At 47.5% G+C, this 26119-nt stretch overlaps 2 protein-coding genes across 4 annotated transcripts in view; one reads left to right on the top strand and one right to left on the bottom strand.

The window, feature by feature from the left end:
• Window positions 1-9664, top strand: part of SIM2 (SIM bHLH transcription factor 2) — a 47781-nt gene extending 38117 nt beyond the window's left edge. For 2 of the 3 annotated variants that reach the window (XM_061193945.1, XM_061193944.1), the window contains 4 exons: window positions 2838-2985; window positions 4319-4487; window positions 5049-5457; window positions 7480-9664. In XM_061193945.1, the coding sequence (XP_061049928.1) occupies window positions 2838-2985; window positions 4319-4487; window positions 5049-5457; window positions 7480-8126 (1373 nt within the window). In that variant the 3' untranslated portion in view covers window positions 8127-9664. The remainder of the gene's footprint in view (window positions 1-2837; window positions 2986-4318; window positions 4488-5048; window positions 5458-7479) is intronic. The other variant, XM_061193946.1, reaches the window with a different exon arrangement.
• Window positions 9665-11579: 1915 nt separating this feature from the next.
• The window catches only part of HLCS (holocarboxylase synthetase), a 191338-nt gene continuing 176798 nt past the window's right edge, over window positions 11580-26119 (bottom strand). Inside the window, exons 7-11 of the mRNA XM_061193943.1 lie at window positions 25772-25839; window positions 24129-24289; window positions 18931-19045; window positions 16575-16788; window positions 11580-14701 (exon numbers count right to left, since the gene is read on the bottom strand). Coding sequence (XP_061049926.1) covers window positions 14530-14701; window positions 16575-16788; window positions 18931-19045; window positions 24129-24289; window positions 25772-25839 — 730 coding nt within the window. The 3' untranslated portion in view covers window positions 11580-14529. The remainder of the gene's footprint in view (window positions 14702-16574; window positions 16789-18930; window positions 19046-24128; window positions 24290-25771; window positions 25840-26119) is intronic.

The raw sequence follows: 26119 nt of genomic DNA, 5'->3' as shown, positions 1-26119 counted from the left end.
AGGAAGGCCATCTATTTTTCTGGATAGTGTATTTGTGGAAGTAGAAGTTCCATTCCAGAGTGGCCTCGGAAAACCGTGACCACTGGCTCTCATCTGGGCGTGGATCCCCTGGATGTCAGAGATGCTGCAGCCCAGAGGAAGGTGCAAGGGCAGGGCCTCTGCCCCCAGGAGCTGACGGCTGAGGGGACATCTCCTCCCTGCCCCCATGCACCACTACCGTAAGCAGGGCCTTGCTTCTTAGCACTCTGGCCTGGGATCCTTCAGACAGATTATTAAATTCAACAGATTGGATGAGGAGCTAAAGCAAACCAAAGAATGTTGTGACTAAGTGTCTAGGATTTCACCTTGGATTGATATGTTGATTATTGCCATGGGTCACAGAGAAGCAAAAAAAAAAAAAAAAAAAAAAAAAATTAAAAAAAAACTACATCTATGTTTGTTTGGTCTCTGTATCTAAAGCTTCATCGTAGCAGAGTCAGGGAGGGTCAGCGCTAATAAAATCTCTGCAAATTCTGCCATTTGAATCCTAATATAAAATATTTGGGATAAATATTCCAATAGTCATTGCATTCAGCTTAAGATGATTATGGAGAGATTTTAGGAATATTGTAAGAAATAAGGGGAAGTATAAAGTATAAGAAAAAGGAAAAGTATAATGTCATAGTCCCAGGGGCTTTACGAACACTGCAAGGAATAGATTTCAAAGCCAAAGAGATTAACAAGCGTTTCTGTTGAAGAAAGAAATGACATCTCGGGAAATCCACAGATGGGACTTCAGTTTGATCATGTTGCCTCTCTTTGGGGGCCATAAGCAAATTGGTTAACTGAGTCTCCCCTAAGCATTGGCTCACACCCACCCCCATAAGTACCTACACAGAACCTTCGAGAGGCCGCTGCCCCCTCCTCACACAATGGCCCCTGAGAAATGGGAGTCAGAGGACGTGGCCTGGGCCCCAGCCATGTCCTCAAGCTCTGTTTTCCTGGTGATGCCCACCTGCCACGAGTGTCCCTCGGGGGGTAAATGAGGCAGTGTATGCGAAAATGAGCTGGGAATAGGAACCCTGTATTTTGTTGTTAAAAAAGCAATCCTCAAAAGGAGAAGAAGCCCTGGAAAGGCTCTTTCCTACTACCGTGGGCTACACTCTTCAGCATGATCTTATTTCTGCCAACTGAGCCCACTGACATGCCGATGTTAAGCCTGGGAAGACAAGAGCTGGTCCTGCGCTGTTCCAGAGCCTGGCCTCGGCGTCTGGGCTGGACGGTGGTTACACGTTTGACCCTGGCTTCATCCCTAGGGGGTGCGGGGCCTCATAGACGTTGTATTTCCACTTCCCACCCCCAGATAGACTGCTTACCCATGTGAAAATTAACTAAAATTTCATTCTGATTATAAAACGAATACCCGCTCCTTGTTGGAAATTCAGAAAATCAAGAAAATGAAAACTACCTGTAATTTTATCAGTCTGATAAATGAGAGCTAGTATGTTGAGCCCTCCGCACACGTCTGCCACTGTTCTCAGTCTTCACACGAATGCTCTAACCCTCACAGCAACCGATGGTGTGGGGAGTGTGATTATCTTCCTGTTATAGTCGGGGAAACCGAGGCACAGGGAGTTAGCAACTTGTCCAAGATCACACAGTTAGTTGGGTGTGTATATGTGTGTGTATGTGTGTGTGTGTGTGCACGCGCACACTTTTTCATAATTAGGATTATACGTTATGCAGTTGAGTCTTGTCTTTCCTTCATTTAACGTTGTGTCATATGTATTCCCCGTCATATTACAAATTCTTATCAATCATCATGTTAGTGACTGCTTGGTACCCCATCACTTATATACCCTCTTCCCTATTATTAAACAGTTAAGTCTCCCCTCCCTTTTCTCCTGAATTATAAGCAGGACTTCAAGGAATCTCTTTGCCCTTGAGTCTTTCTTTGCATTACTCATAATTCCCATAGGCGTAACTCCTAGATATGAAATCGGTGTGTCAATGGCTATGAGCTGTGGATCCAGAAGGACCTCACCAATTCACCTTCCTCCCCACAGCACGCCCCCTGCTCTCCCGAAGGCCCTGAGGGGAATCAGTGCAGTTTAGGTGCCCCTGGAGGCTTTGGAAGTGGGCTGCCCAGAGGTCCAGAGTTTGTAGCCCTGCATAGAAGATAGGCCTGCAGGCCCAGCTTTCAGAAATTACATAGCCATGTAGAGGTCTCTCCTACGTGAGCATCACAGGAAATTCGTGGGCCCAGGGAAAACTAGGGTTAATGGGAAGAAGTACAAATGGCAATAGGGTAACAAACGGTTTAACTGTGAGTACACACATGTTCTGGGGAACAGCAAAAATCAGCAACAATGTGACACTTCGTTGAATGCACTTAACTTACTACTGGGTTTAAATAACTACATCACACCCCCCCCCCCTTCCTTCCACCTATTATGAGTTTGGGGGATTATAACGTAATTATGGCATTTTGGAAACTAAAAACCAAAACCAGTATTATCACTCTGCCAGGTGCCCATGTTGTCTGGGGACTAACTGCTTCTCCCAGTGAAATCAGTGACAATTATATTAGAGTTCTTCACAGCGGAGGGGAGAAGTTGCTCCACGGACCCCGTGAAATTGTAGGCAGAACTCTTGCGTGTGCGCACGTGCATGTGAGCACGCACACGCACGCGTGCATCTTCCTGTGGAGAGAGCCCACTCCCTTAGTCAAGTTCTCAAAGGTGTCCTGGACCCCAGAAAGGTCCAGAACCTGGGGTGTAGGTCAGCCGCGGGGCAGCCTCCTCCAAGGCGGGTCCTGCTAATCACTCCCCAGGACTCATGTCACCTTGTTCTTGCAGTGCTGGTGAAGGGCCAGGTCACCACCAAGTACTATCGGCTGCTGTCCAAGCTTGGCGGCTGGGTGTGGGTGCAGAGCTGCGCCACCGTCGTGCACAACAGCCGCTCGTCCCGGCCCCACTGCATCGTGAGTGTCAATTATGTCCTCACGTAAGTCAGACGCATTTGTTTCTCTCCTTGCTCTCTCCTTCTCCCCCAGCCCTCATCAGATCGCTCCCAGAAGCACCATCTCTCTCTCCCTCTCTCTTTCTGGAACTGTTCATTTGTCTCCTGTTTTGTTTTACTGAACAATCTGGTTGCCTGGGAAGGGCTGAACGATTTCTGTATCAGCACTGAGGGTCGGGTGTGCCCCGAGGCTTAGGATGGGATCGGACGGCCCGGGTGAGGGGGGTGAGCAGGCAGAGGGCGGGCGGGCGATGCCCCCCATCTTGAACAGGATGGAAAGGGGATGCACATCCCGGACCAAGAATACAAACTTATACTCTCTGGGCCCACAGACATTTAGGTCATCCTGCTGCTTCTGCCATTTGAGACAGGGGCTATCTCCCATTTTTTCCTTGTCTTCCTACGTAGCCTGTTGTAAATGATAGTGAACATTTAGCACCTTTAAAACTCCAGAAGGTTAAGTTCAGTCGCAGTTAAGACCATTAGAAGCAACAGGACCTAAGTCTACCTGGGACCGTATGTTCCTCTCCGCCCCCCGTGGCTACTATGTGTTAAATCACTTTGCACGCAGCCCCACCCTGAACAGAGTCCTCTGTAATGCAGTGAGGTTTTAGGCTCTCTGTTCGTTCACAGAGTGCGTGCCAGGTTCCTGGGGGTTTGGGGCGGGGTGAGAGGTAGGTGGTGGTTTTTTTAGAGGTAGAGTGATTTTAGCAAAACTGTACGGGAGAAAGCATTTTAGTCCCTTAATGATTCTTCCTGAGCAAACAGGCGTGGGCTGGGGCTGGGGCTTTGGGCAACTTCCCCTCCTGAGAATCTGACGGTGCCGAGTTGGCTCTTTAGGGCAGGAATGGGCCCCTGATGTGGAAGTGGACAAGCCTGGAAGCCAGGCTCCTGGACCACCAAGGGTCCCCACTCACACCTCCCTGGTGCTAAACAGGGAAGCAGCTGGGCCACAGACACTTACACCAATCAGTAGCATTTCTGTCCTTTCCTTTCTGCCCTGACACCCTGCCTAGTGGCGAATGGTGTCCGCAGGAAACGTGCGTGGGGCCTTATGGGGTGGGAGAGAGCCATACTGCGCTCCCTCTATTCCTGCCGAAAAACACTGACGTCACTCAGCATCTCCCGGGGGCTCTGAGCTCGAGGCTGTGGGGTGGCTTTTATAATGAGGGTCAGCCGTCCCTCGAATCCCAGCCCCGTCCACTTAGTGGAAACGACACAGTGGAGCTTCTCGAATGAACTCGCCCTGGGGATGGTCCCGGGAGCCTGCCCTTCCTCACAGCCCGCGGACATGACCTGTCCCGCTCTTGTTCCTCAGGGACATCGAATACAAGGAACTGCAGCTGTCCCTGGACCAGGTGTCCACGTCCAAGTCCCAGGACTCCTGGAGGACCACCTTGTCTACCTCACAAGAAACTAGGAAATTAGCTAAACCCAAAAACACAAAGATGAAGACGAAGCTGAGAACAAACCCTTACCCACCACAGGTAACACACACCACCTGCAAGCACTCGGGGCACCTGGGCACCTCAAGGAATGACGAACCTCTGATCGCACTCAGGGGTCTCCCAGCCCGGGAGTTTCTCTGGGATGTCCCGCCCACAGGGTGGAGACGCGGCCTGGGTAAGGCAGGCAGAGCTGACATCCAGGGGGATGAGTCAGGTCTAGGAGACAGAAGACTACACTGGGGAGGCTTATCAGCTGCTAGAATCCATGGAAACGTGGCTCAGAACACTGGTGCCTCGTGTTTCCATAGCATTGGATTTTAATGGAAACCTTCCCTCTCTCTTTTAAAGTCTTTTGCAAGCTCTCAGAAGGCGCAAGTGGCTGCCTGTATCTGGTGTGTTGTCACTTGGGGTGAGGAGATCTCTTTCCACCCAGAGGGTGGGTCCCTGGGGTGCTGTCTCCTGGGCACCTGTCCCCGGTGGGACCTCACGCTGGTGGTCGGGGTGGGCCCAGCCCTGGGATGGGGCGGGCACTATAGGATCGGAAGGCAGTTGGCCGCCGGCCCCTCAGTGAGCCCTTCATCCGTCTTCTTTGCTCGGCAGCAATACAGCTCGTTCCAAATGGACAAACTGGAATGCGGCCAGCTCGGAAGCTGGAGAGCCAGCCCCCCCGTCCACACCCCGGTTCCCCCAGAACAGCAGCTCCATTCAGAAGGCAGCGACCTTCTGTATGCCCCGTCCTACAGCCTGCCCTTCTCCTACCATTACGGACACTTCCCTCTGGACTCTCACGTCTTCAGCAGCAAAAAGCCAATGTTGCCGGCCAAGTTCGGGCAGCCCCAAGGATCCCCGTGCGAGGTGGCACGCTTTCTGCTGAGCACGCTGCCAGCCAGCGGCGAGTGCCAGTGGCACTATGCCAACCCCCTAGTGCCGGGCAGCCCGTCTCCAGCTAAAAGCCTTTCCGAGCCACCGGTGAACCCTGCTCGGCACAGCCTCGTGCCAAACTACGAAGGTGGGTCATGTTTGCACGAAGGGAAGGGGCAGGGCTGTGCACAGCGCTGTCGGTGGGTGGCAGATGGAAAAAGAACCCTCACACTGTGGGCAAACTTTCCCTTTTTTTCTGCTTCTAAGTGGGAATGGCTGTGCTCTCCTGCCCTCACTGAGAGCGCTTCACGAGGGTGCCGAAAGCTGGGCAACTGAGCCAGTGTGCCTCGTGGGCACCAGGGACAGTGCAAAGGGCAGAGGAAACTGGGTGTTCGGCCACCCTCCATAAAAATCCTGGCCCCGTTTGCTCCCCAAAAGGGAGGCAAAATGATTTTCCTATGTACTGAGAACCCCCAGCTATATTTATTTTATAAGATTACTTTCTACTCCACCCAGAAATGAACATGGAACACTGTTGGTTTTCTTCCCATGCCAGTTTTCGAAGTGTGGGAAGCGGTGGTGGAAAATCACAGGCTCAGAGACGGAAGCGCCACTCACCACCCCAGGGCAAATAGCACAAACCCTCCAGGACTCAGTTTCTTCATCTGTAAGACAGGAACATAGGCCATGTCAATTGCCTACCGCAGGGCTTGGCAGACAGACAGGAATGGCCTTCCAGCCAGCTCCTCCTGGCGGCAGACAAGCAGAGGTCCTCTGTGGAGGTGCCACCAGCTGCCCCAGGCCCAGCAGACTCCTGCCTGCTCCTTGGGACAATCCCAGGCAGAGGGTAGAAGGTGGGAACTGAGGGTTAGCTCAGCGGGGTGTGTTCCTGTTTCACGCAGACCTAACTACTGCTCAGACTGTAGACGAGGTTTGTGTAAATGTCCTGCAGGGACCACTGAATCCCAGAGAAGCGTCACCTGCGTAAGGAGAGCTCCCTGGAATCCCCCTCCCACCTTTCTCTCTTTGCAGGCAGCTGGGGCTCTCTGCTGCTCCTAGGGCTGCTTTGTGAACCTCTTGCTCTGTGCTGTGACCCAGTCTTTACAAGCCTGTGAGATAAATTTGGTCTCCATAGATGAGAAGAGGGCTAGGTCCCGGGAGAAATCTAACCTTCTTGGAGATTAACAGGACATGTTTCTCAAAAGTAGCCAGTTTAAAAAAGAACATACCAGCAGCCAGGGCAGTGCAGCTCTGCCTTTTGGCCTCAGGCAGCCCAGAGATTTGAAACCCCAGCACCCATCAGTGCATAGGATCCCTCAAATAACCAAGGAAGGGCCAAGGGAAAAAAACAAAGCAAAGGATTTTCATAACAGCTGAAAATACTATCCACTTGAGACTGAGATGAAAAGATTATTTTTGTGTGTGTGCGGGAGTTGACCAGTGAGATAACACAGTATTTGATTTTTTAAATTGCTATTTTGAAAGTGAAAGAGGTTAATAACCACTTCATTTGTCAGTCACTTGGTAAAAATTGGACCAAAGGTGCTAACTGGGCGCAGTCTGTGATCGACTTCCTAGACTTTTTGATATTAAAGGAAGAGGAAGGATGTCTTAAGGTTTAAAAAAAAAAAAAAGACTTCCCTGGTGGTCCAGAGGTTCAGACTCCACGCTCCCAATGCAGGGGACCTGGGTTCGATCCGAGGTCAGGGAGCTAGATCCTGCATGCCACAACTAAGACGCCGTGCAGCCAAATAAGTAAATAAATATTTTTAAAAAAAGGGGGGGGAGCCAATTGATTGCAGACATCTAATTAGTGACGATGGTTGTTACTTTAATTATGACTAAAGGGAGCAGGGTGAGTACCACTCCACCCTCCCCACTGAGGTAAAAGCAAAAAAGATCAGGGCAGCCTGGGGTCACCTAACACTAGGGCCGAGGAAGCCTCTAGACCAACGCTGTCCAATATGGTGGCCACCAGCCCCGTTCGGCTAGTGCAATGAGAGGTGCTCGGAGCGTCTGCACTGCATTTCAAAGACAGAAACAAAGAATACAATTTCTCTCCGATTTTTATATTGAGTACACACTGAAATAATAGTCTAGCTATGCTGCATTAAATTAAGTATCTTACTAACTCCATCTGTCTCTCTTCACTTTTTCCTGTGGCTGCTAGAACATTGCAACTGGCATCCTGTGATTGGACCTCGCGGGCCCGGGACGCACGCGGGAAGGGGCGAGGGCGGCTCCGGGACTCGGGCGCGCGGGCGGCAGGGGTGGCCCAGGGGTGGTGGCGGCCCCAGGGCCCCCGGGCTTGGTGTCGCTCTAGGCATGCCCCCTTCCTCCCCCGCGCGGGCGTCTAACGTGTCGCCTGTCCCCGCAGCGCCCGCCGCCGCCGCCGCCGCGCGCAGGTTCGGCGAGGACACCGCGCCACCGCTGCCGAGCTTCCCGAGCTGTGGGCACTACCGCGAGGAGCCGGCGCTGGGCCCGGCCAAGGCCGCCCGCCAGACCGCCCGCGACGGGGCGCGGCTGGCGCTGGCCCGCGCGGCCCCCGAGTGCTGCGCGCCGCCGGCCCCCGAGCCGCCGGGCACGCCGGCGCAGCTGCCCTTCGTGCTGCTCAACTACCACCGCGTGCTGGCCCGCCGCGGGCCGCTGGGGGGCGCTGCGCCCGCCGCCCCCGCCCTCGCCGGCGGCCCCGGCGCCCCCGACGCGGCGGCCGGCGCGCTGCGACCCCGGGCCGCCGACCCCGCCGCCGCCTCGCCGCCCGGCGCGCCCCTGCCGCACTACCTGGGCGCCTCGGTCATCATCACCAACGGCAGGTGACCCGCCCGGGCCGGACCGCGGAGTCCTGGGGCGCCCTCGCCGGGCTGCCCGCGGGGAGAAGCCATAGGCCAGCCTCTTTGGCTCCCATTTTACCAAGTCCAGCCGAGTCAACAGGGACGAGCTGTATATGCACGATTTAAATTAATTTATACAGAGACAACTATTTTACTAGAACTCCAGCGCCGACTTTTTGATTTTTACACTAGATGCCATAACCGTCCGTGTAGAGGACAGAGACACGGCGACGTTGGGGAGACGTGACCGCCCGACCTTTGTTCTGCAAGAGCCGGGTTTTCTGAAAGGGCGTAGCTGAGCGTCCCCGACCGTCCACGTGTGGCCTCAACTACCCCGTCTTTGGGGGCACTTCGTTTCCTCACCTTGAAATCAGGCTTGCGCGCCTTGCGTGTCCCCGATGCTCAGTAACAGTCCCTCTGGGGGCTTGGAGGAGTCTTCGCTCCACAGATACCCTCCACTTTGCGGAGGAAACCCCACCCTGATACAGTCAGCGGTGCCGGTGGGTGGCCGACCTGGAAGCTTCCTGTATCCAGAGCCCTTTTAGATTAAGTCAAGGCAGAATGTGATGATTTAAGTCCCATGAACGGACAACTCCGTTGTCTTTAAAAGTCATTCATGAGTCTAATTAAAAGCTGTTGTTTTAATTTAACCCTTTCCTTAATACAAACATCAACAAGCCCAGACCAAGGGGGTGAACGTGGGTGTGCTTCACGAGTGCATTCACAAGCTCTTATTCCCTAACCCCATGAACTCTTGAGAATAGCACCTTCAGAAATATATTGAATAGGCATTAAATGCAAATATATATATATAGCCAGATATTTTATGAGAATGACATGTGGATGATTTCGGTGCCCAGTGGATTGGCTACCCCTGTCAAGTTTGATGACAAGGCAAAATCCCTCTGGCCCACACTGAGCTGTAATTCCCTAGGCTTGTGTTTGCTACAAGTAGTGCTAATAAAGTTAGTTACATTGCATGTGCAATATGGAAGACTGTCAATGGACTGCGCCTTGTGGAAGAAAACATGCTAAAGGGATGTAATGAAAATGTACATGTTGTCTTCAGCGTTTTCTGCATTTTATACAGAGCAAGAAAACTCCACATGAACATGTCATGTGTATAACAGGTAAACAGAAATCTTTTTATAAAGAACCAGCAGGGACTTCCCTGGTGGCGCAGTGGCTAAGACTCTGTGCTCCCAATGCAGGGGGCCCGGGGTTCAATCCCTGGACAGGGAACTAGATCCCACATGCATGCTGCAACTAACAGTTCACATGCCACAACTAAGGAGCCCACGTGCAGCAACTAAGACCCGGCACAACCAAATAAATAAATAAATGTTTTTTTAAAAAAGCACCAGCAGTGTTTTTAGAATAAACTTCCATTAATTTTTGTTTTATTTTTATACTTTTGCTTCAAGATTTCACAATTTAAAAATCCTATCATGGTTCTGAAGTGGATCAATGCATTGAACCACCCTTTTTTCAATCTGTTCCACACTATAAATGCTCTCTCATTTCGCTGCTTTTTCAAAAATGGTTTACTTTTAGGAAACTATGTCCACCTTTCTGAGTGGAAAGGTTGTTCACAAATGTCTTTAACTCACTGTTCTAGAATCAAAGTGCACCTATGTCAACTGTTCTTAAAATGTGAAAGGACCTGTTGCCCACCCAGTGTCACTATGAGGACCTGCCTCATTCCGTAGGTGTCAGTTGCCTTATGGTACAATTTGCAAATTTAGGAACATGTGTCTTGCAGTAAAGAGACAGGGTCAGAAGAATTATAGGCATACACCCCTACACAGCACTTAGCCATACCTCATGAGCAGCTTGTTGTGAGTGTGTGCACACATAAAATAAGCCTGGGGTATTATTTTTATGCTGTCGAGACCCATAATTAAACCATGATTCCAGGAAGGTGCAGGTTTGATGAGCAGGAGATTCACCTGACATTTTTCAATAAAGTACTGTAAAATGCATACAATGCAATTGTGTCTACATTGTCATTAACCATTGGGGGCTGTATAAATAAACACAAACCATGAAGGATTTTGGAGCAGTTTAAGATCAAAGGTTACTGTTAGGAAAGAAGACCGTTATAGATTTATAAATGAGAACATAAACAGGCTTAACGATGAGTGTACTTGAAAAATAAAATGTGTACTAGGAAAAACTGCCTTGCCTAAACAAACATCACAGTTTTCATAGCCTAGAACATGAAGGAAGATTCCTCTGCAAGCCGGTTTCCAGGCGGCCAGCAGCTCGGAGAAAAGTTAACAGAGCAGTTACTATGGCAACCTGATATGATTACCTCCATCTTTTAGTCTGTACATTTAAGCTGGGGATATTGTTTCTTGACTTCCGTGAGGCTCTGGAAGAGGAAGAGGAAGCATTTTAATAAATATGCATCTCTTTCACAAAGAAGAAAAAAATTGTAGTGGGTCCTAGCATGTTGACAAAAATGCCAGATCAAATGGATTTGAGAAATCAGCCCAGTTCAAGACTGACTTGGCCCTCCCTCCACTGGGCCTCCCAGAGAAAGGAATTCCTTTATGCTCAATGAAGCCCTTTCTAGAAAAGCCATTCCACTCATACCTTTGTAGAGAAGTGAACAGGGTGTGAAGGGCTGCTCTGAGGAAATCTGCAAGAGCCTGTATTTTCTGCTCCCTCACCCCCGACCCCTTTTGTCGTTTTAAAGTCCGATGGGCCATGCCTTCCTCCTTTGGATCCTAAGGGTGGGGGAGGTGTAATCCTTCAACGAATCCTGTTTCGAGTCTACTGTAATTTATTGTAACTGTGAGATAGTTAAGGTAGACTTTGGGGGCTGGTACAGATGAAAGAACACTTTAAAATAAATTCCATAAAATTACAGTAGCTTAAAATCTTAGTGAATAGTAGCCCTTGGGTTATCTAAGGTGCGTTAGTCAAGCTATTCCTAAACTTAAGTATGATAAATACGGTTAAAATCTTGGGGAAAAACTGTTGAGACAAAAGTCAAGCAGTTTCTACAAAAGAGAACAAGTCGACAACAACAGAATCTGTTCTTATATTAAATTTGTTGTTATACTCAATTAATTTTCAAATTAAAAATTGACATTAGTAAATTTATTTCTCACCTCAGTTTTTTTTTTTTTTTAACTTTTTGGTTTGCTAACTTTCATTCTTTGGAGTAATATGATTTCTCTTTTGTATGATACATAATACATTTTTCAAAAATACATTTAAAAAGCCACCAGCTTCTTAATACTTAGAAATACATACATATTCCTTACTATGTTAAACTATTTATTTTTAAAAAATGTTTAAATATGAATAAAAACACTGTAACCAAAAGTAGTTGCTTATTTTTACAAATGAAATGTGGTAAAAATAACAATGAGCCCGAACTATATAGAAAGTCTTAAAGTTTATTTTGATAGACTTGCTTTTTATAGGAATTGGTTTACATTAATTCCTTTTCAGAGATGATTCTTTGAAAAGCTAAAAATGCAGAGGTTTCACACTTTCTTTTATTTCAAATACGCATAGTAGTTACCCAGGAATACCGACTCTCCGTTCTTTGTCTGTTAAGAGCAAACAGATCTATGCACTGTAAACCTAAAATGTCTCCTTTATGCACTCTGAAACGGCTGCGTGAGGCTGGCTCCTCTCCTGGCTCCCAGACTCTCGGGTGAGAGGCGGCCATGCAGCCCCCCTGTGTGGATGGGGTAGGGGTGCAGTTGCAGGCCACGCGGGTCTGGGCCTGCGCATCCACCCACAGCAGTCAGGGGGCTGCAGCAGCGAACCCCACACCGGACACAAATCCTTTCGGCTCTGCCTCCACGCTGTAAACGCTGCCAGGATGAACAGTGCCGAGGAGCACTGCTGGGGCGGGGGGGGGGGGGGGTGCATGCGTGCGTGCGTGCCCGGGAAGCCCAGGTATTGCTGTGTCCTATTTTAGGGGGCACTTCCTCAAGAGTTCTTCTGAAATTTGCTACCAGCCCAGAAGGGATGACATCTTGCCCTTTACATAACCTGGTAGATGTTCAATGCACAGCCTCTAAACTGGGGCACAATTCAAATATCCTAAGAGCACACGCCAATCCTGAGTTTAGGTGCTGTGTTTTAAAGATTAAGAAGAAAATGCAAAGTTCCCGTTAAGACTCTAAAGCTCCTTGAGGTCATAGATTGCCGGGTGCATAAACGCCCCCAAATTGATGAGTGCAGTACAGCAAGTTTCCCTAATGCTAACAGCTGTAAGGAAAATGCCTTTATTCAGCTGTTCTATATGAAGCAGAATTTCAAAAGTCTTTGGTTCCTCTGAGGCAAAATCAGGTTTATGAAAAACGCAGCATCTGCTCCAAGTCTATGTTGTCTCCCTCAAGACAACTGGGTGTCGGCACAAGTAAGAACAGTCTTAAAAGCACAGAGGCAAAGTGATATGCCCGGAACATCTCCATCTGCTTTGACATGGCCACACTTCATTAGTTTTAATTTACCAAAAGGAAATTAAATGATAACATTTTTTTCCCCCCAAAGCAGACTGTCTAGAATAGGACTTCAGCTTAAAACAAATCGTAGCATGTTTCTCATTAAATAACCCCCCAAAGAAATTCAAAAAGTAATGATGGCAGCTCTGAGAGATGACTTGCCTTATATTACAAAGTTTGAGAAATGAAACTTGCAACATTAGCCTGAGATCTTTCTTCTTGATGATATTTTGCAGATGCCCTCTCAAGGGTGAGACCATTTTGTAATTTTGGGGTGCTGTGGACTTTAAACATTTATTTAGACTTGGGCATTTAGGAGAGAGTGGTTTTTTTGTTTTGTTTTGTTTTATTTTAAGAAAAATAACTAATCGAAGCCTTATTTGCAAAAATTACTTCTGAAGTTCTTTTCAAGTTACATTTCCAAAACACATATATTGGGTTAGTGGACTTAACTAAACGTGTTATTTGTTTCCTTCCTATGTGGCTGCCTATGCCTGGCTACAGGTAGACAGATTTTATACTGAAAACCACAAGTTTCTGGAGTTGGCCTGACTGGGTAAAGCTGGACGAAGAGGGTGCTAGTGCACAATAAGGGGATTTTGTTCAAAGCTGAGAGCCTCATCAAGTTTTCTTGCCACTAATTTCAGCTGGGATTGGCAGGAAGAGAGAAAAGTGGACAAAAATTGGCCTTTTCAGGCTGAAAAGTAATGTGTATGATTCTCAAGTTCAAAAGAGATAGGAGTTACATGGAAAAAGCATGGAATACATCTGGAAATAGCAAATGTATATCAAAAGGCTTCCTTTCTTTTGTTCTTCCATGCAGACTCTTAGGGCATCATATTTGGAACATCTTTTTTAAAGTTTCTCTCTCTCACACACACACACACCCATTCTCTTAACTGACGGCATTCAGTAGCAATAACATTTTCTTTTTTGGCAATATGAAAAGGGGGCAAAAAAATGTGACTTACAAATAGAATGCCATGTACTTCTATATTCTGTGCACTGCACAGTTCCGCAGGATTTCGGAGCGAGCCTGAAGCTGGCTTAAAAGCGCCAAATCCTCCTTTGCGTGTGGTATGAGAGACTTCATCCCCAGCTGTTAGAACCAAATCATCCACCACATATCCAAGCAATTGCCTAATCAACGCTTTCAGGATCCTGAATTTGATCCCATCACTTCAGAATATGCAGTAAATTTAAACTTATGAAAGGAGAGCTCATTAATTAACGTCAAAGTAATTAACTGATTCCCTCTACAAGGTCATTGCAACCATACCAGCCTCTGTTCCATTTAGACATTGTTATTGGACCACAAACCACAGGATGAGAGTAACTCTAGAAATCTACCTTCTCTTTTCTTCACTAACAAAAAAATAAAATGATAACTAAGTGCCAATATATGTTCCTGTAGGAAAACACCTCCCTGGATGCTTGTAAACAGTGTTACCATACCTCTAACTCACCAATGGTCTGGGCCTGAAAACTTTTTTACAATTTGTTTTTAATAGACTAGGGGTAAAGACCTCCACTACTGGGAAAACATTTGAATTATGCCATTGCTGTTTCCATGTAAAAACTACCCCCCTCCCCAATTAAGATGCATCCAATTCCAAGAGGGGAGAAGAATTTCACACCTTTTCAGGCTTATACCTGAACTAAATCTTCCACTTGTCAACCCTCCACCCCCAGCATCTTCAAACACCAAATAAAATGACAACAGAACAAAATTAAAGAATTAACAGGTTAAGTGGAGGGAGAAAAAATTTGCCTACAACTCCGAATTAGTTTTCCAGATCCATGGGCTAGGAAAGGCGGCAGAATCGAAGTGGAATGCTCCTGCGGTGGTTCTGCCCTTCCGTCTGTCCCAGCTCATGCCAGCTGTGGCCCGGGGCCCAGCAGAGGCTCCAGACAGGACTAAGGCTGTTTGGGGATTATGAGGTTTCTCAGCATGTCGAAGGAGTTGCCGTCTGGATGCACAGTCACCACTTCGCCGTTTTCCTGGTGAACCAGAAGGAACCCAGAATCATCTAGGCCGACTATCCACACCTTTGGTCCCTCAGCGCTTCCCAGGCAGACTTGCTGAGCACTGAAAATGAAGAACAGCCCCCAGTCACAGGGAAATGTAATGCTGCTGCTTGAGACAATTAGTTAAGTAATTATCCATTATGCAAAAGGATTTGGGGGTGGGCTGGGATGGATATAGTTAAAATGCATCTGAGCCTGAGCTCTGATTTCCACTGGTCTCCCCTGAATTGTCCTGAAAACTACCTGAATAACCAGGGCGATGGAAAGTCCACTAGGGAGTTAGAAATTGCTTCTCTTATAAACGACGTAACACCTCATTCTGATCATCTGGAATGATTATTTGCACCACTTCCTCACCCTCTAGCTACTTTAATTATTTATTTATTTATTTATTTATTGCTGCATTGGGTCTTCGTTGCTGCACGCAGGCTTTCTCTGGTTGCGGCGAGCGGGGGCTACTCTTCGTTGCGGCGCGCGGCCTTCTCATTGTGGTGGCTTCTCTTGTGGCGGAGCACGGGCTCTAGGCGTGCGGGCTTCAGTAGCTGTGGCACACGGGCTCAGCAGTTGTGGCTCGCGGGCTCTAGAGTGCAGGCTCAGTAGTTGTGGCGCACGGGCTTAGCTGCTCCGCGGCATGTGGGATCTTCCCGGACCAGGGCTCGAACCCGTGTCCCTTGCATTGGCAGGCGGATTCTTAACCACTGTGCCACCAGGGAAGTCCCTCTAGCTACTTTAAAGAAACATTGTGCAACCCTCTAGGTTTTTTGGCTGAGATTGGCCGCTTTCTGGCTGTGTTCAAAACTCTTATCAAGTTGGGTAGTGTCAGTTATAAGTTAAACTCATTCTAATTTTACTTCTTTTGAACAGTTTCCAAATGCAACTGTTGAGTTATATCCTTGTTAACAGTTTTAAAAGTATAGACTCTGTACCTCCCCAATTTTTATTCTGAAGAATTTCAAACCTACAGAAAAGGTGAAAAATAGTACAATGAACCTCATATTCCCCCTTCACTTATTATCACACCAACTGATAACATTTCCCATGTTTGCTCTCTTTACACACACACACCCCTACAGTTTTGTGGGGGTGTTTTTTGCTGATATTTAAAAATAAGTTGCAGGCATCGTGACACTTTATACTTAAATACTTCAGCATGTATCTCCAAAGAATAAGATCTCCTACAAAACCAGAATATCATTATCACTCTCAAGAAATTTGATCTTGATACAATAACATTATTTAATATATACTCCCTGTTCAAATGTCCCCATTGTCTCATTAATATTCTTTGTGGCTATTTCCTCCCTTCCAGGATCTGATTATGAATCACATATTGCATTTAACTCTCATGCCTCCTTAGTCTTCTTTAATCACAAAACTCTCCCACCTTCTCTTTGTTTTTAAGACACTGCCATTGTTGAAGGGTAGAGGCCTATTGGTATACATCAGTGCTTCTCAAATTGAAGTGCCTGAGAATCCCCTGGAGCCTTTGTTAAAACAGAATGCTGAGCCCCAGCCTCAGAGTTTCTGATTTAGGAAGTCCAGGGTGGGAGTCAAGAATCTGCGTTTCTAACAAGTTCCCAGGTAAGGCTGCCACTGCTGCTGGGAGATCTCACTTTGAAGACGACTGTTATCAAGAATGTTCCACATTTTAGATTTGCCTGTTTCCTCACAATTAGATTCAGCTTAAACATGCTGGGCAGGAAAATCTCCAGTGATGTTGTGTCTTTCCCAGGGCATCCCACCAGGAGGCACGGGATGCCCGTTTGTCCCAATGACTGGAGATGCTAACTTGCTCAAGGTGGTATCCACCAGGTTTATCCATCAGTAAAGTAAAAGATAATGATCTAGACCAGTGTTTAGTTTCTCGTTTTAAGATATTAAACTACTGACTTAATAAAGGAATTTTAAAAGAATGAAGACAAGCCAGCACTGACCTGTGTAGCCAATATTTATAATAGAGAGGAAGAACGCCATTGGGTCCTTCATCCTGAAATGTGTCGATCAGCTTCTCCAGCACGGTCACACTTCTGGCGATGAGATAATCAGCTCTTAAGGGCTTTAGTTCGGCCCCGTGTTGCTTATTGTATTCTGTGATGAGATCGTTGACGCATACGGTGGGGTTGCTGTTAGTCACGTTAAATCCACAGCCTGGATGAAAACAAACAATTGGAAACACGAGTACCTCAACCTACTGACGACATCACACGTTTTTCTCAACCTCCTGGAAAAAGGTACAGTTTTTACTGTCAACTTCCTGCTTCCTTACCCTCATTTTGAGTTTATTGTCTCTGGCCACTTAGAGAAAGACTTACGTCTTTGAGCCCATCTTCCTTTCTCATCCTTCCCTCACGATCCCCATCAAACCAGAACCATTCCAAATTTATTACAAATTAGTTGGGGGAAAAAAGCAAGCCAGATTTGATTCAATTAAGCAGAAGCTATGAATGGCACAAAACAGAGTTGCTTCTGAAACGACCACTTCCTGTGGTCTAGCCAAGAATTGGAGCTCTGCACTGAGCCCGATGTAAAATAAAATCTCTTGTTTCTTTTTCTATTTAAATAATGGAACACATGCTTGAAAATAAAGAATTTTATTCAGGTCTTAATAAGTAAACTCTGGATTCAGAGATTTCCAACCTTGGTCACGACTTAACCCTAAAACACATCTTTTAATGCTTCATCCTTGGAAGTCTTTGGTGCTAGGGTTACACTGTTGGCAAAAGGCCAACCCATGTTTAGTGGCTCTTTCACAAGCCCCTAAACCAAGGCTTCAGGAGAGTGACTGTTACTTAACACCACCATTCTCTGCAGGAGAGGGGAATCTTTAGAAAAGCCGAATCTTAGTTTTCAGCAGGGCCCTGAATCAACCTCAAAGAGGTCTTCAATAAGAAATAAAATACTGCAAGAACTAGGCAGTAAGACTATCGTTTTTTTCAGGGCCTCTGAGAAAAAAATTCCCAAAATACTCGCCTCAGATAGAACAACGATATTTACAATAACTACTTTTTGGTAAATGTTCTGCGCCATTTTCAGTGTTAAGGGAAGGACTGATCGGCCTCAGATTATTATTTTTTTTTAATATACTGGCTATTAAAATACAAAGCAATGTAAAAAACAAGTAACTAGAGCAACAGGGGCAGAATCTGCAGTTGTTCATTTGTTCTTTCATTTGACAACATACACAATAGCTGAAGCACCTGTGGCATATAAAGCATTCAGTCAAGTGTATATAGCGCTGAAAAAGCTCCCCTGTATTCAGAAATCCAAAGTCCTGGGAAAATAGCTACATGAACTACTGTCAACTTAGGCTGCATCTTTCTAAGGAGCAGCAGGCACCCCTGATGGTGACCTTGAATCTTTCCCCAAAGACGCCCCCGTCCCCCTCCCCCACCTCCCAACGCCTTAAGGCTATATGGATTCTCCCCACAGGAAAGTGTTTCATTCCCCGCACAGTGACAAAATTCCCCAGCTCCCTGACGGAAACCCAGGACTGGGTCTCCTCAATATCTGTGGGCCCTATTAGGAATCTCTGCCCTAGCCCAGTTACTCATTTACAGATGGGAAACGGAGCTTGGAGGGTATGAAGAAGTTTGCCTAGAATAATATTGCCAGTTGGTAGCAGAGCTGGAAGCATACACCTTGTATTCTTTGGCTGGCACTTCTAACACACAATCACATGTTTTCTCTCCATTATTGATTTTTGAACACCAATCAAGCTCTCCTGGGCATCAGGGAGAAGCTGATGCTTGGATGACCAGGGGCCGAGGAACTTCTGAAACCACTTCAGATCCATCTCCTTGCCTGATACGGATGTGCTGATGTGAAACAGGGATTCTTTAGCCCACCTTGACCAGCCTGGAGCTTCTTCTGAGGTCAAAAAGAAGGCAACTTTTCCATGGACTGGGAAGGTCAGATTAAGAATGCAAGAAAGACTGCCAGGACACCCATCCTTGAAATTAGCTTTCCTTTCTTATTACCAAATAATACAGTAAATGTTTACTTTCACTGTTTCTAATTCATTAAGAAGCAGGAGTGTGGAGAGGTATGAGAAAACACCTGTTTGGTGAGATGCCAATTCGGTGGTTTCCATGGCCATAGATAGGAACACTAAACCCTTTGAAGGGCTTTCTACCAATCTGGCCTGTTGTGCACACATATTGTGTTCTATAACTCAAGACTCAAAGAAAAAGTAATCCCATATGATAATCCACTCCCCCCAATATAGCCATGTGTGAACCACTTTTATTTTTATTAATCTAAAAATTCTGGGGGAAGCCTTTAAAAACTTACCAATAAGTATATAAAATGTTTCTCCCATAAGTGTTGAGTTAACCAGAACTCCACCAAGCTTCATGAGGTCACTGTAATAAATATCGTTGGGCCACTTCACTCGTAAGTTGATATCCTAAAGGAAAATCTGCATATTAATCAAGCAGTCACAAGACACAAAGGGACCAGAAGAGGTCGTCCAGCTAAAATAAAACAAAAGAAAAAAGATGAACAGAATACTCTTGAAACAAATGGAACAGGGAGTCTCACCCTCTCTTCTTTTTGAGACAGCTAATCACCTCTTTGGAACAATCCAGTATTAAACTACCTGGTGAGGCTAGAGGGAAGGAGACCTAAAGAACACATTCAACAGGAATCCCAGCATTCTCCCCACCCCCATCGTTGTTCATCATCAAAAACACTCTCCGAAGATGCCTATCTTGGGTATTAAGTTCATTATCCCAATATCAACCACCACACCACAGAGTACCATCGTGTGCTGGGGACAGGGGGCAGGGAGAGAATAATACTCTCAGGGCTCTTTTCCCTTAAGGAGCTTCTGCTCAAGAGAGAGACTAATGGCCCTGAACTAACCAACGTCCTAAAAGCCAGGTAGAAATGTCTCAGCAGAATGCCATGGAGATACAGAGGAGCAACTCGTTTTACTGAGTTATTAGAGAAGGTCTCCATGAACTGCCACCAGTCAACTTGGGAAAGAGAAACAGACTTGCCCAGTGGCCTGCTGCCTCTCCATCCTGAAGGATGTGGCCTGGGCAACCCTGCCTGTGCCTGGTCTCAGTGGAATGGGCCAAGGGTGAACACTGCCTTGAACTGGGCCACCCAGACCCCCACCTCCTGCCATGACTGTGAAGTTGGGGCACACAGACTGGGTGGGGCCCAGTGGGCGCCAGAACTGCCAGGGCTCCTGGGTCTGGGACTGGCAGGCAGGTGTGGGTAGAAGGAAGCCCATCTGGACACATGAGGCTGGAAGAGAGACACTCAGCAAAATAAAACCAAGAGACCAGAGAGTAGATAATGGCCTCTGAGTCCCACAGGGCTGGCTCTTTCTTCACGGGGGGCAGGCACGGCACCAAGCCCCATCTCGGAGCTAGCCTGTATGTCACTTATACCAAGCCCATGTGTCATCTCTATTTAACAAAGGGAGGACTGAAGCTTAGAGACACTGCCTGGCTTGCCTGAGGTTGCACCACCTGCAAGTGGCAGAGCTGGGATACAAACCCAAGGCTTTCTGACACCAACCCCTGGGAGCTTAACCCTATGCTATGCAGCCTGCCACTTCCAAGCAATCCTCTTCCCTCCCTCCAGCAGGACTTCTTTTCACCTTGGCCAGTTAGAACATGTTTCTGTCCTTTAAAAGCTCATCTGCCCTATGATAGGGAAACCTCGTATTACTTTTCTGACTAAAATAAGGTTTGGGGGGATGGGAGGGGGTGGGGTGGGAGTCTGTCCCCCAGGGGATATCTGGCAATACTGGGAGGCATCTCTGCTCGTCACAGCTTGAAGGAACCCTACCTGCATCTAGTGGGGAAAGGCCACTGATGCCACTCCACCGCCTACGATGCCCAGGAGGGTCCCACAACCGAGACGGAGGGGCCCAAACGTCAACAGTGCTGAGAGTGAGAGACGCTGGTCTAGACAATCTGCACCTGGGAGACCATGGTCCTGGTCATTCTCCCAATTCCCCTTCTTCCTCCTCTCTTGCCTACCCACGTCCCACTGTGGCCAGCACAGTCCTGGCCGGAGCTCAGAAACAGCTCCCCCACCAGAGGGGCCGCTGCTTCCTTCTGCGCTGGCCCTGCTCTCGGGCTCCTGTCTCACTTCACATTTTCAGGTCTAGTTAGTTAATGATGCAACCTGTGAAATTCTGGGTTCTCACCCAGGTGAACAAGGACATCTATTCCAAGATGAAGAGAAAGTCCAGGTGTTTATTTTTCATTGTCTCAACCTTTTATTCAGACAGCTACTACAGGCCTCCCATGTATAAAGCACTACGCTAGGCTCTTTGAGGACCAAAATAAAACCAATTCTGTGTTCAAAGAGCTGGTTGCTTTGTAGGAGTTAGAACCGGAGCACAAATAACCCTGCTTCAAGCAATCCATGGGAGGTGCCCTAAAAGTGGCCCAGACATTTAAAGCGCTGCATGGCGTCGGGGGAGGGAGAGTTTGTAGGTAGGAGTTTCCAGGAATGGCATTTGAGCCAGGACTCTCAGGGCAAATAGGACCTGGAGGTGCAGAGAAGAGAACAGGAGCAGGATATATGGGTGGGAGGAGGCTGTAGAAGCCCAGCAGGACCTCGAGGACAGAAAAGCAGCAGGAGCAAGAGCGGGCAGCCCCGCGCGGGTTCCGGAAGGGATGGCAAGCAGGCCACCGCACTGCCCCTGGTCCGACAAGGCTGGGTATGGTTTGTGTGCGGATGGTGACATCTGGCCGGGGACAAGAAAGGCAGGACGTAAGAGAGGCCAACCCAGCACAACAGGGGCCTATTTCAACCTCCCTGTAGCTGTAGTGTGTACGCTAATTAGACTCGGGGAAAAATGAATATTCAGGACCTCCCTGGTGGCGCAGTGGTTAAGAATCTGCCTGCCAATGCAGGGGACATGGGCTTGAGCCCTGGTCCGGGAATATCTCACATGCCGCGGAGCAACTAAGCCCGTGCGCCACAACTACTGAGCCTGCGCTCTAGAGCCCGCGAGCCACAACTACTGAGCCTGGGCTCTGGAGCCCACGAGCCACAACTACTGAGCCTGCGCTCGAGAGCCCGTGAGCCACAACTGCTGAGCCCACGTGCCACAACTACTGAAGCCCTCACGCCTAGAACACGTGCTCCTCAACGAGAAGCCACCGCAGTGAACCCATGCACCGCAACGAAGAGTAACCCCGCTCGCTGCAACTAGAGAAAGCCCGCACACAGCAACGAAGACCCAGCGCAGCCAAAAATAAATAAATACATAAAGTTATATAAATAAATAAATATTCGGTTGGCCAAAAAGTTCGTTCGGGTTTTTCTGTACGCTGTTACAAACGAACTTTTTGGCCAACCCAATACTAAGAGAGTAGATCCTAAAAGTTCTCATCACAGGGGAAAAAAAATTTTTTTAATAACTATATGAGGTGATATATGTTAATAAAACCTCCTGTGGAGATCATCTTAACAATACACGCATGTCAAGTCATTATGCTGCACACCTTAAACTTATACACTGCAGTATGTCATTTATATCTCAATAAGACTGGAAATAAAATAAGAATGAAGCCAATCCAAAAACCATACAGATAAGAAGATAAGGCTGAGCTGGACAACTGCAGAAATGGGATAGGAACTTTGGTGGGAGCTTCTTAAGGAGAATGGGGACACACACACCCGGGTCCACTGCTGAGGGCAAGCTTTCCACCTCCCCACCTGCTACCCCAGCACCTGGCAGAGCCTTCGCACACAGCAAGCACTCGGAAAGTGCTTGCTAAGTTAACAAGTGAGGCTAAAAGGTCAAAGTTAAAGCCATGAAAAAGCTAAACAGACTAATTTAAATTTTTACTTTATTTTCCTAAGACTAATTAACCTGTTGCTAGGGTTAAAAACATTTTCCCCACAACAGAATTTTATCTTCTCAACTGCTTAGTGCAAGGTGAAGTGTTCAGTTCAGGGGCTGCACGCTGGGCCTGTGAAGGTTGGTGACAGTCTGATGAGCCCAAGCCCATGAGACACAGCAAGGATTCTGAGCACCCGGTAACAAATGTCACGCTTCGGCATACATGCCAATGACTTGACGTAATACGGGAAACACGTACCCTGGTCCTACATACCATGACTATGAGGACATGGCCACATCGGAGGAGCTTAAGGGGCAGTGGAGAGGACTGCTTCTCCATTGAAACACTCATGACAGGCCCCCTTTCAAAGTCAGGATCTTAGCATCTTGCTTCACGAATTAATACAATAATTGTTTTTAGCCTGACATTAAGAGCTGTAGGTGGGGAGGGAGGCTGGGAAGGAACCCCCTTATTTTTATTGTATGTGTTTAATATTTTTTAGATGAATGAATCTTTTTTAAAATTTTTTATTTATTTTTGGCTGCATTGGGTCCTCGTTGCTGCGTGCGAGCTTTCTCTAGTTGCGGCGAGCGGGGGCCGCTCTTCCTTGCGGTGCTCAGGCTTCTCATTGCTGTGGCTTCTCTTGTTGCGGAGCACGGGCTTCAGCAATTGTGGCTCGCGGGCTCAGTAGTTGTGGCTCACGGGCTCTAGAGCGCAGACTCAGTAGTTGTGGCGCACGGGCTTCGTTGCTCCGCGGCATGTGGGATCTTCCCGGACCAGGGCTCGAACCCGTGTCCCCTGCATTGGCAGGCGGATTCTTAACCACTGTGCCACCAGGGAAGTCCCAAGAACCCCCTTTTTATATCCATATGAAATTCTTCCAGGAAAAGGAGGAGGGGGATACAGCAAGTGGAGCCTGGGGAATGGGAGAAAGGCTTCATGACTGTGTTAACTGCTCTCTTTTCCTTGTCTTCTTAATAACTGACACCAAAGCATTCAAAAGTACTGATGTAGCAGGCACATCTGTCCCTACAGCTGGGTGCAGATGGCCCTAAACAAACATGCACAGTGAACTCAGGCAGCCACAGACAAGGGATAGCTTTGCTGAGCAGACTGTGGTAAATGAAGGTAGGAAATGAGAAGGTTTGTTTAGGCCTATAAAATAAGCCTTTTCACCAGAAAGCACCACAGATAAGTAGACCCATCCAGTCCAATGTGCTTCAATAAGAAAGGAAGAAAGGAAGGGAGGAAGGGAGGGAGGGAGGGAGGGAGGGAGGGAGGGAGGGAGGGAGGAAGGAAGGAAGGAAGGAAGGAAGGAAGGAAGGAAGGAAGGAAGGAAGGGGAAGGAAAGAAAGAAAGAGAAAGAGAGAGAGGGAGGGAGGAAGGAAGGCAGGCAGGCAGAAAGGAAAAAGAGGCTTGCCCTTACTAGGACATTTGACAAATGTGACAACAGGACAGAAAGGGAATTCTGGAAAATAATCACATTGCAGCAAGCCTGAAGCAGCTATAAACCTGACGGTGCTTTTAAACCTCCAGAAGCACTCTGCTGCCGGCTTTGCAAAAGCAGGCTGAGGCTCCACATGAAGGAATCATTCAGACACGTGCTACAAACACACCTGAACTGAGGTGTGCATGCATGGTGGGGATGTGACGGTGATGAACTGCACATACCTGGTACCCAGGAATGGACCTTACCGCCTCCACGACAGCCAGAGACATCAGATGCTGGACAAACGGAATCCTCTGTCCCAGCTGGGATCTCAGTGGGATGGAGACAAGCAGGGTAGAAAGAGCGCACCCCACGGGGCTCAGCCAAGCATTCCTTCCCCGCCCTGGAACACAAGCGCCATCAGGAAACTGGCCACTCTGCACCATGAACAGACTCAGATGCACGTAATGCTGGAAAAACTGCTGAGGCCTCAGAGCCACACACTAGAGACCTGTCCCACCTGAACGACTGATGAACATGCTTGGTTATTCTGGGGTTAACTCAACAACAGAGAAGCTTTTTAAAATCTGAAGCTCTGTTGCTGAACAAGTTTCCAATAATCAGCATAATGTCCTCCCTCTGTGAGCATATCATTTATACTTTGATGATAAAGTCTTACACAGTGTCTGAACATCACTCGCAGTTTAATTCTCACCATACGGCAATGCAGGTGAAAACAGAGACAGTGGGGAAACCGGACCGAATCTATACCGGTCCAGGAGAGGTCCTGGAAGCCATTTGCGAGAAGTGATCCCTACCGTGATGGTCCCACGACGCTGTGAATACATTAAAAACCACAGACTAGTACACTTTAAACTGGGGGACTGGATGGTATGTGAATTATATCTTGCTGTTTTTTGTTTTTTTTTAAGGAAGCTGAATTTGAAAAATGATCTCTGATATTAACTCTCTGAGTTATTTTTCTTAAAAAATAGAAGCCAAGAAAATAAAATAATCAAAACGAGAGGTATAATCAACCTTCTTCCATGTCTTTTCTTTTAAACCACCTTACTGAGCACCACAGCCTTGAATAAAATAAATTTTTTTCTCTCTTTGAGTTATGTTCAAACGACATGCTCAAGAGAAAGAAGCGAAAACAGTGGATTTCTTATTTCATTGCTTCTTCTGAGAAAGGCGTAAGAGCCTCTGAGAGTTAAAAGGACGTTTGGGTCGGCCTGCTGCCAGCTGCGGGTGGGGAGAGACAGGGGCCAATCGCTCTCGGTATGACCACTGAGCACGAATCTGCTTGCGGCTGGACCCCAGATGGATTCTGGGACGATGTGGGCTCTTGCCTCCAAGAGTCAGCAGGTGTTGGAAGCTCTGGGCAGCCCTTGGCTTCTTTGTGGTCATTCTGTGAATAGGCACTGATCGTTGATGGAGTGCCCACTCCGTGCAAATTCCAGTGCCAGCTGGCAGATGAACGACCCGTCCATGTGACACTCGGTATAGACACAGAAGGCACCTCACAGAGAACCTTCAGGAAAATAAACGTCTCTATAACATAGTTATTACTCACACACTGCAATGCCTAGAATGTGTCAGAAAGAAGAATTTACAAGACGTAGGTAAATGAACATTAAAACCATCACAAGCGGACGTCAATTAATTAATAAACATCTCAGTTTAAGAGAACGCTTTAATTCTTCTAAGGTTCAATCTTCTAATTGATTTCCCTCCCTCTTCCCCATTTTAGGGGTGTGTGAAAACAACTTCTGACTCGAGCCATGTCGATGATCAGCACGTGCAATCAATTGGCTCTCTGGCCAGGAGAGTCACAGATTTTAGAAAACAAAAACCACAGAAACAGTAACAAAAGATGACTGACCTTTGCCCTGCGTTTGGCGGACTGCAATGGCGATTAAACCCATTTCCTGCGGCATCTCAAACATCAACCTGCAAACGGTGGGAAAGACCAGTCAGCCAGAACAGGGACACGACATGAGAACCGAGAGCTCAGAGTGGGGGACACTGTGTGCACTCATTTGTGGATGTGTTAGTGAGGAAGGGCCATCTTATGGGTTTCAAGGGATACTGACCCCATTCCCAGCCTCTGCAGTGAGAATGACGGAAAAGGGACAAAGAAAACGCCATTCAATATCAAAAAAGATGGTTGGGGGGGCAGTGTGTGTGCACGTGTACCTGCCCAAGCTGTCATTAGGTTTATTCAAGACAC

Source organism: Eubalaena glacialis, chromosome 6 (genome assembly GCF_028564815.1).
Source record: "Eubalaena glacialis isolate mEubGla1 chromosome 6, mEubGla1.1.hap2.+ XY, whole genome shotgun sequence".
Taxonomy (NCBI): Eukaryota; Metazoa; Chordata; class Mammalia; order Artiodactyla; family Balaenidae; genus Eubalaena; species Eubalaena glacialis.
The sequence above is the reverse complement of the archived record's forward strand: the minus strand, read 5'-3'. Positions and strand labels throughout refer to the sequence as shown.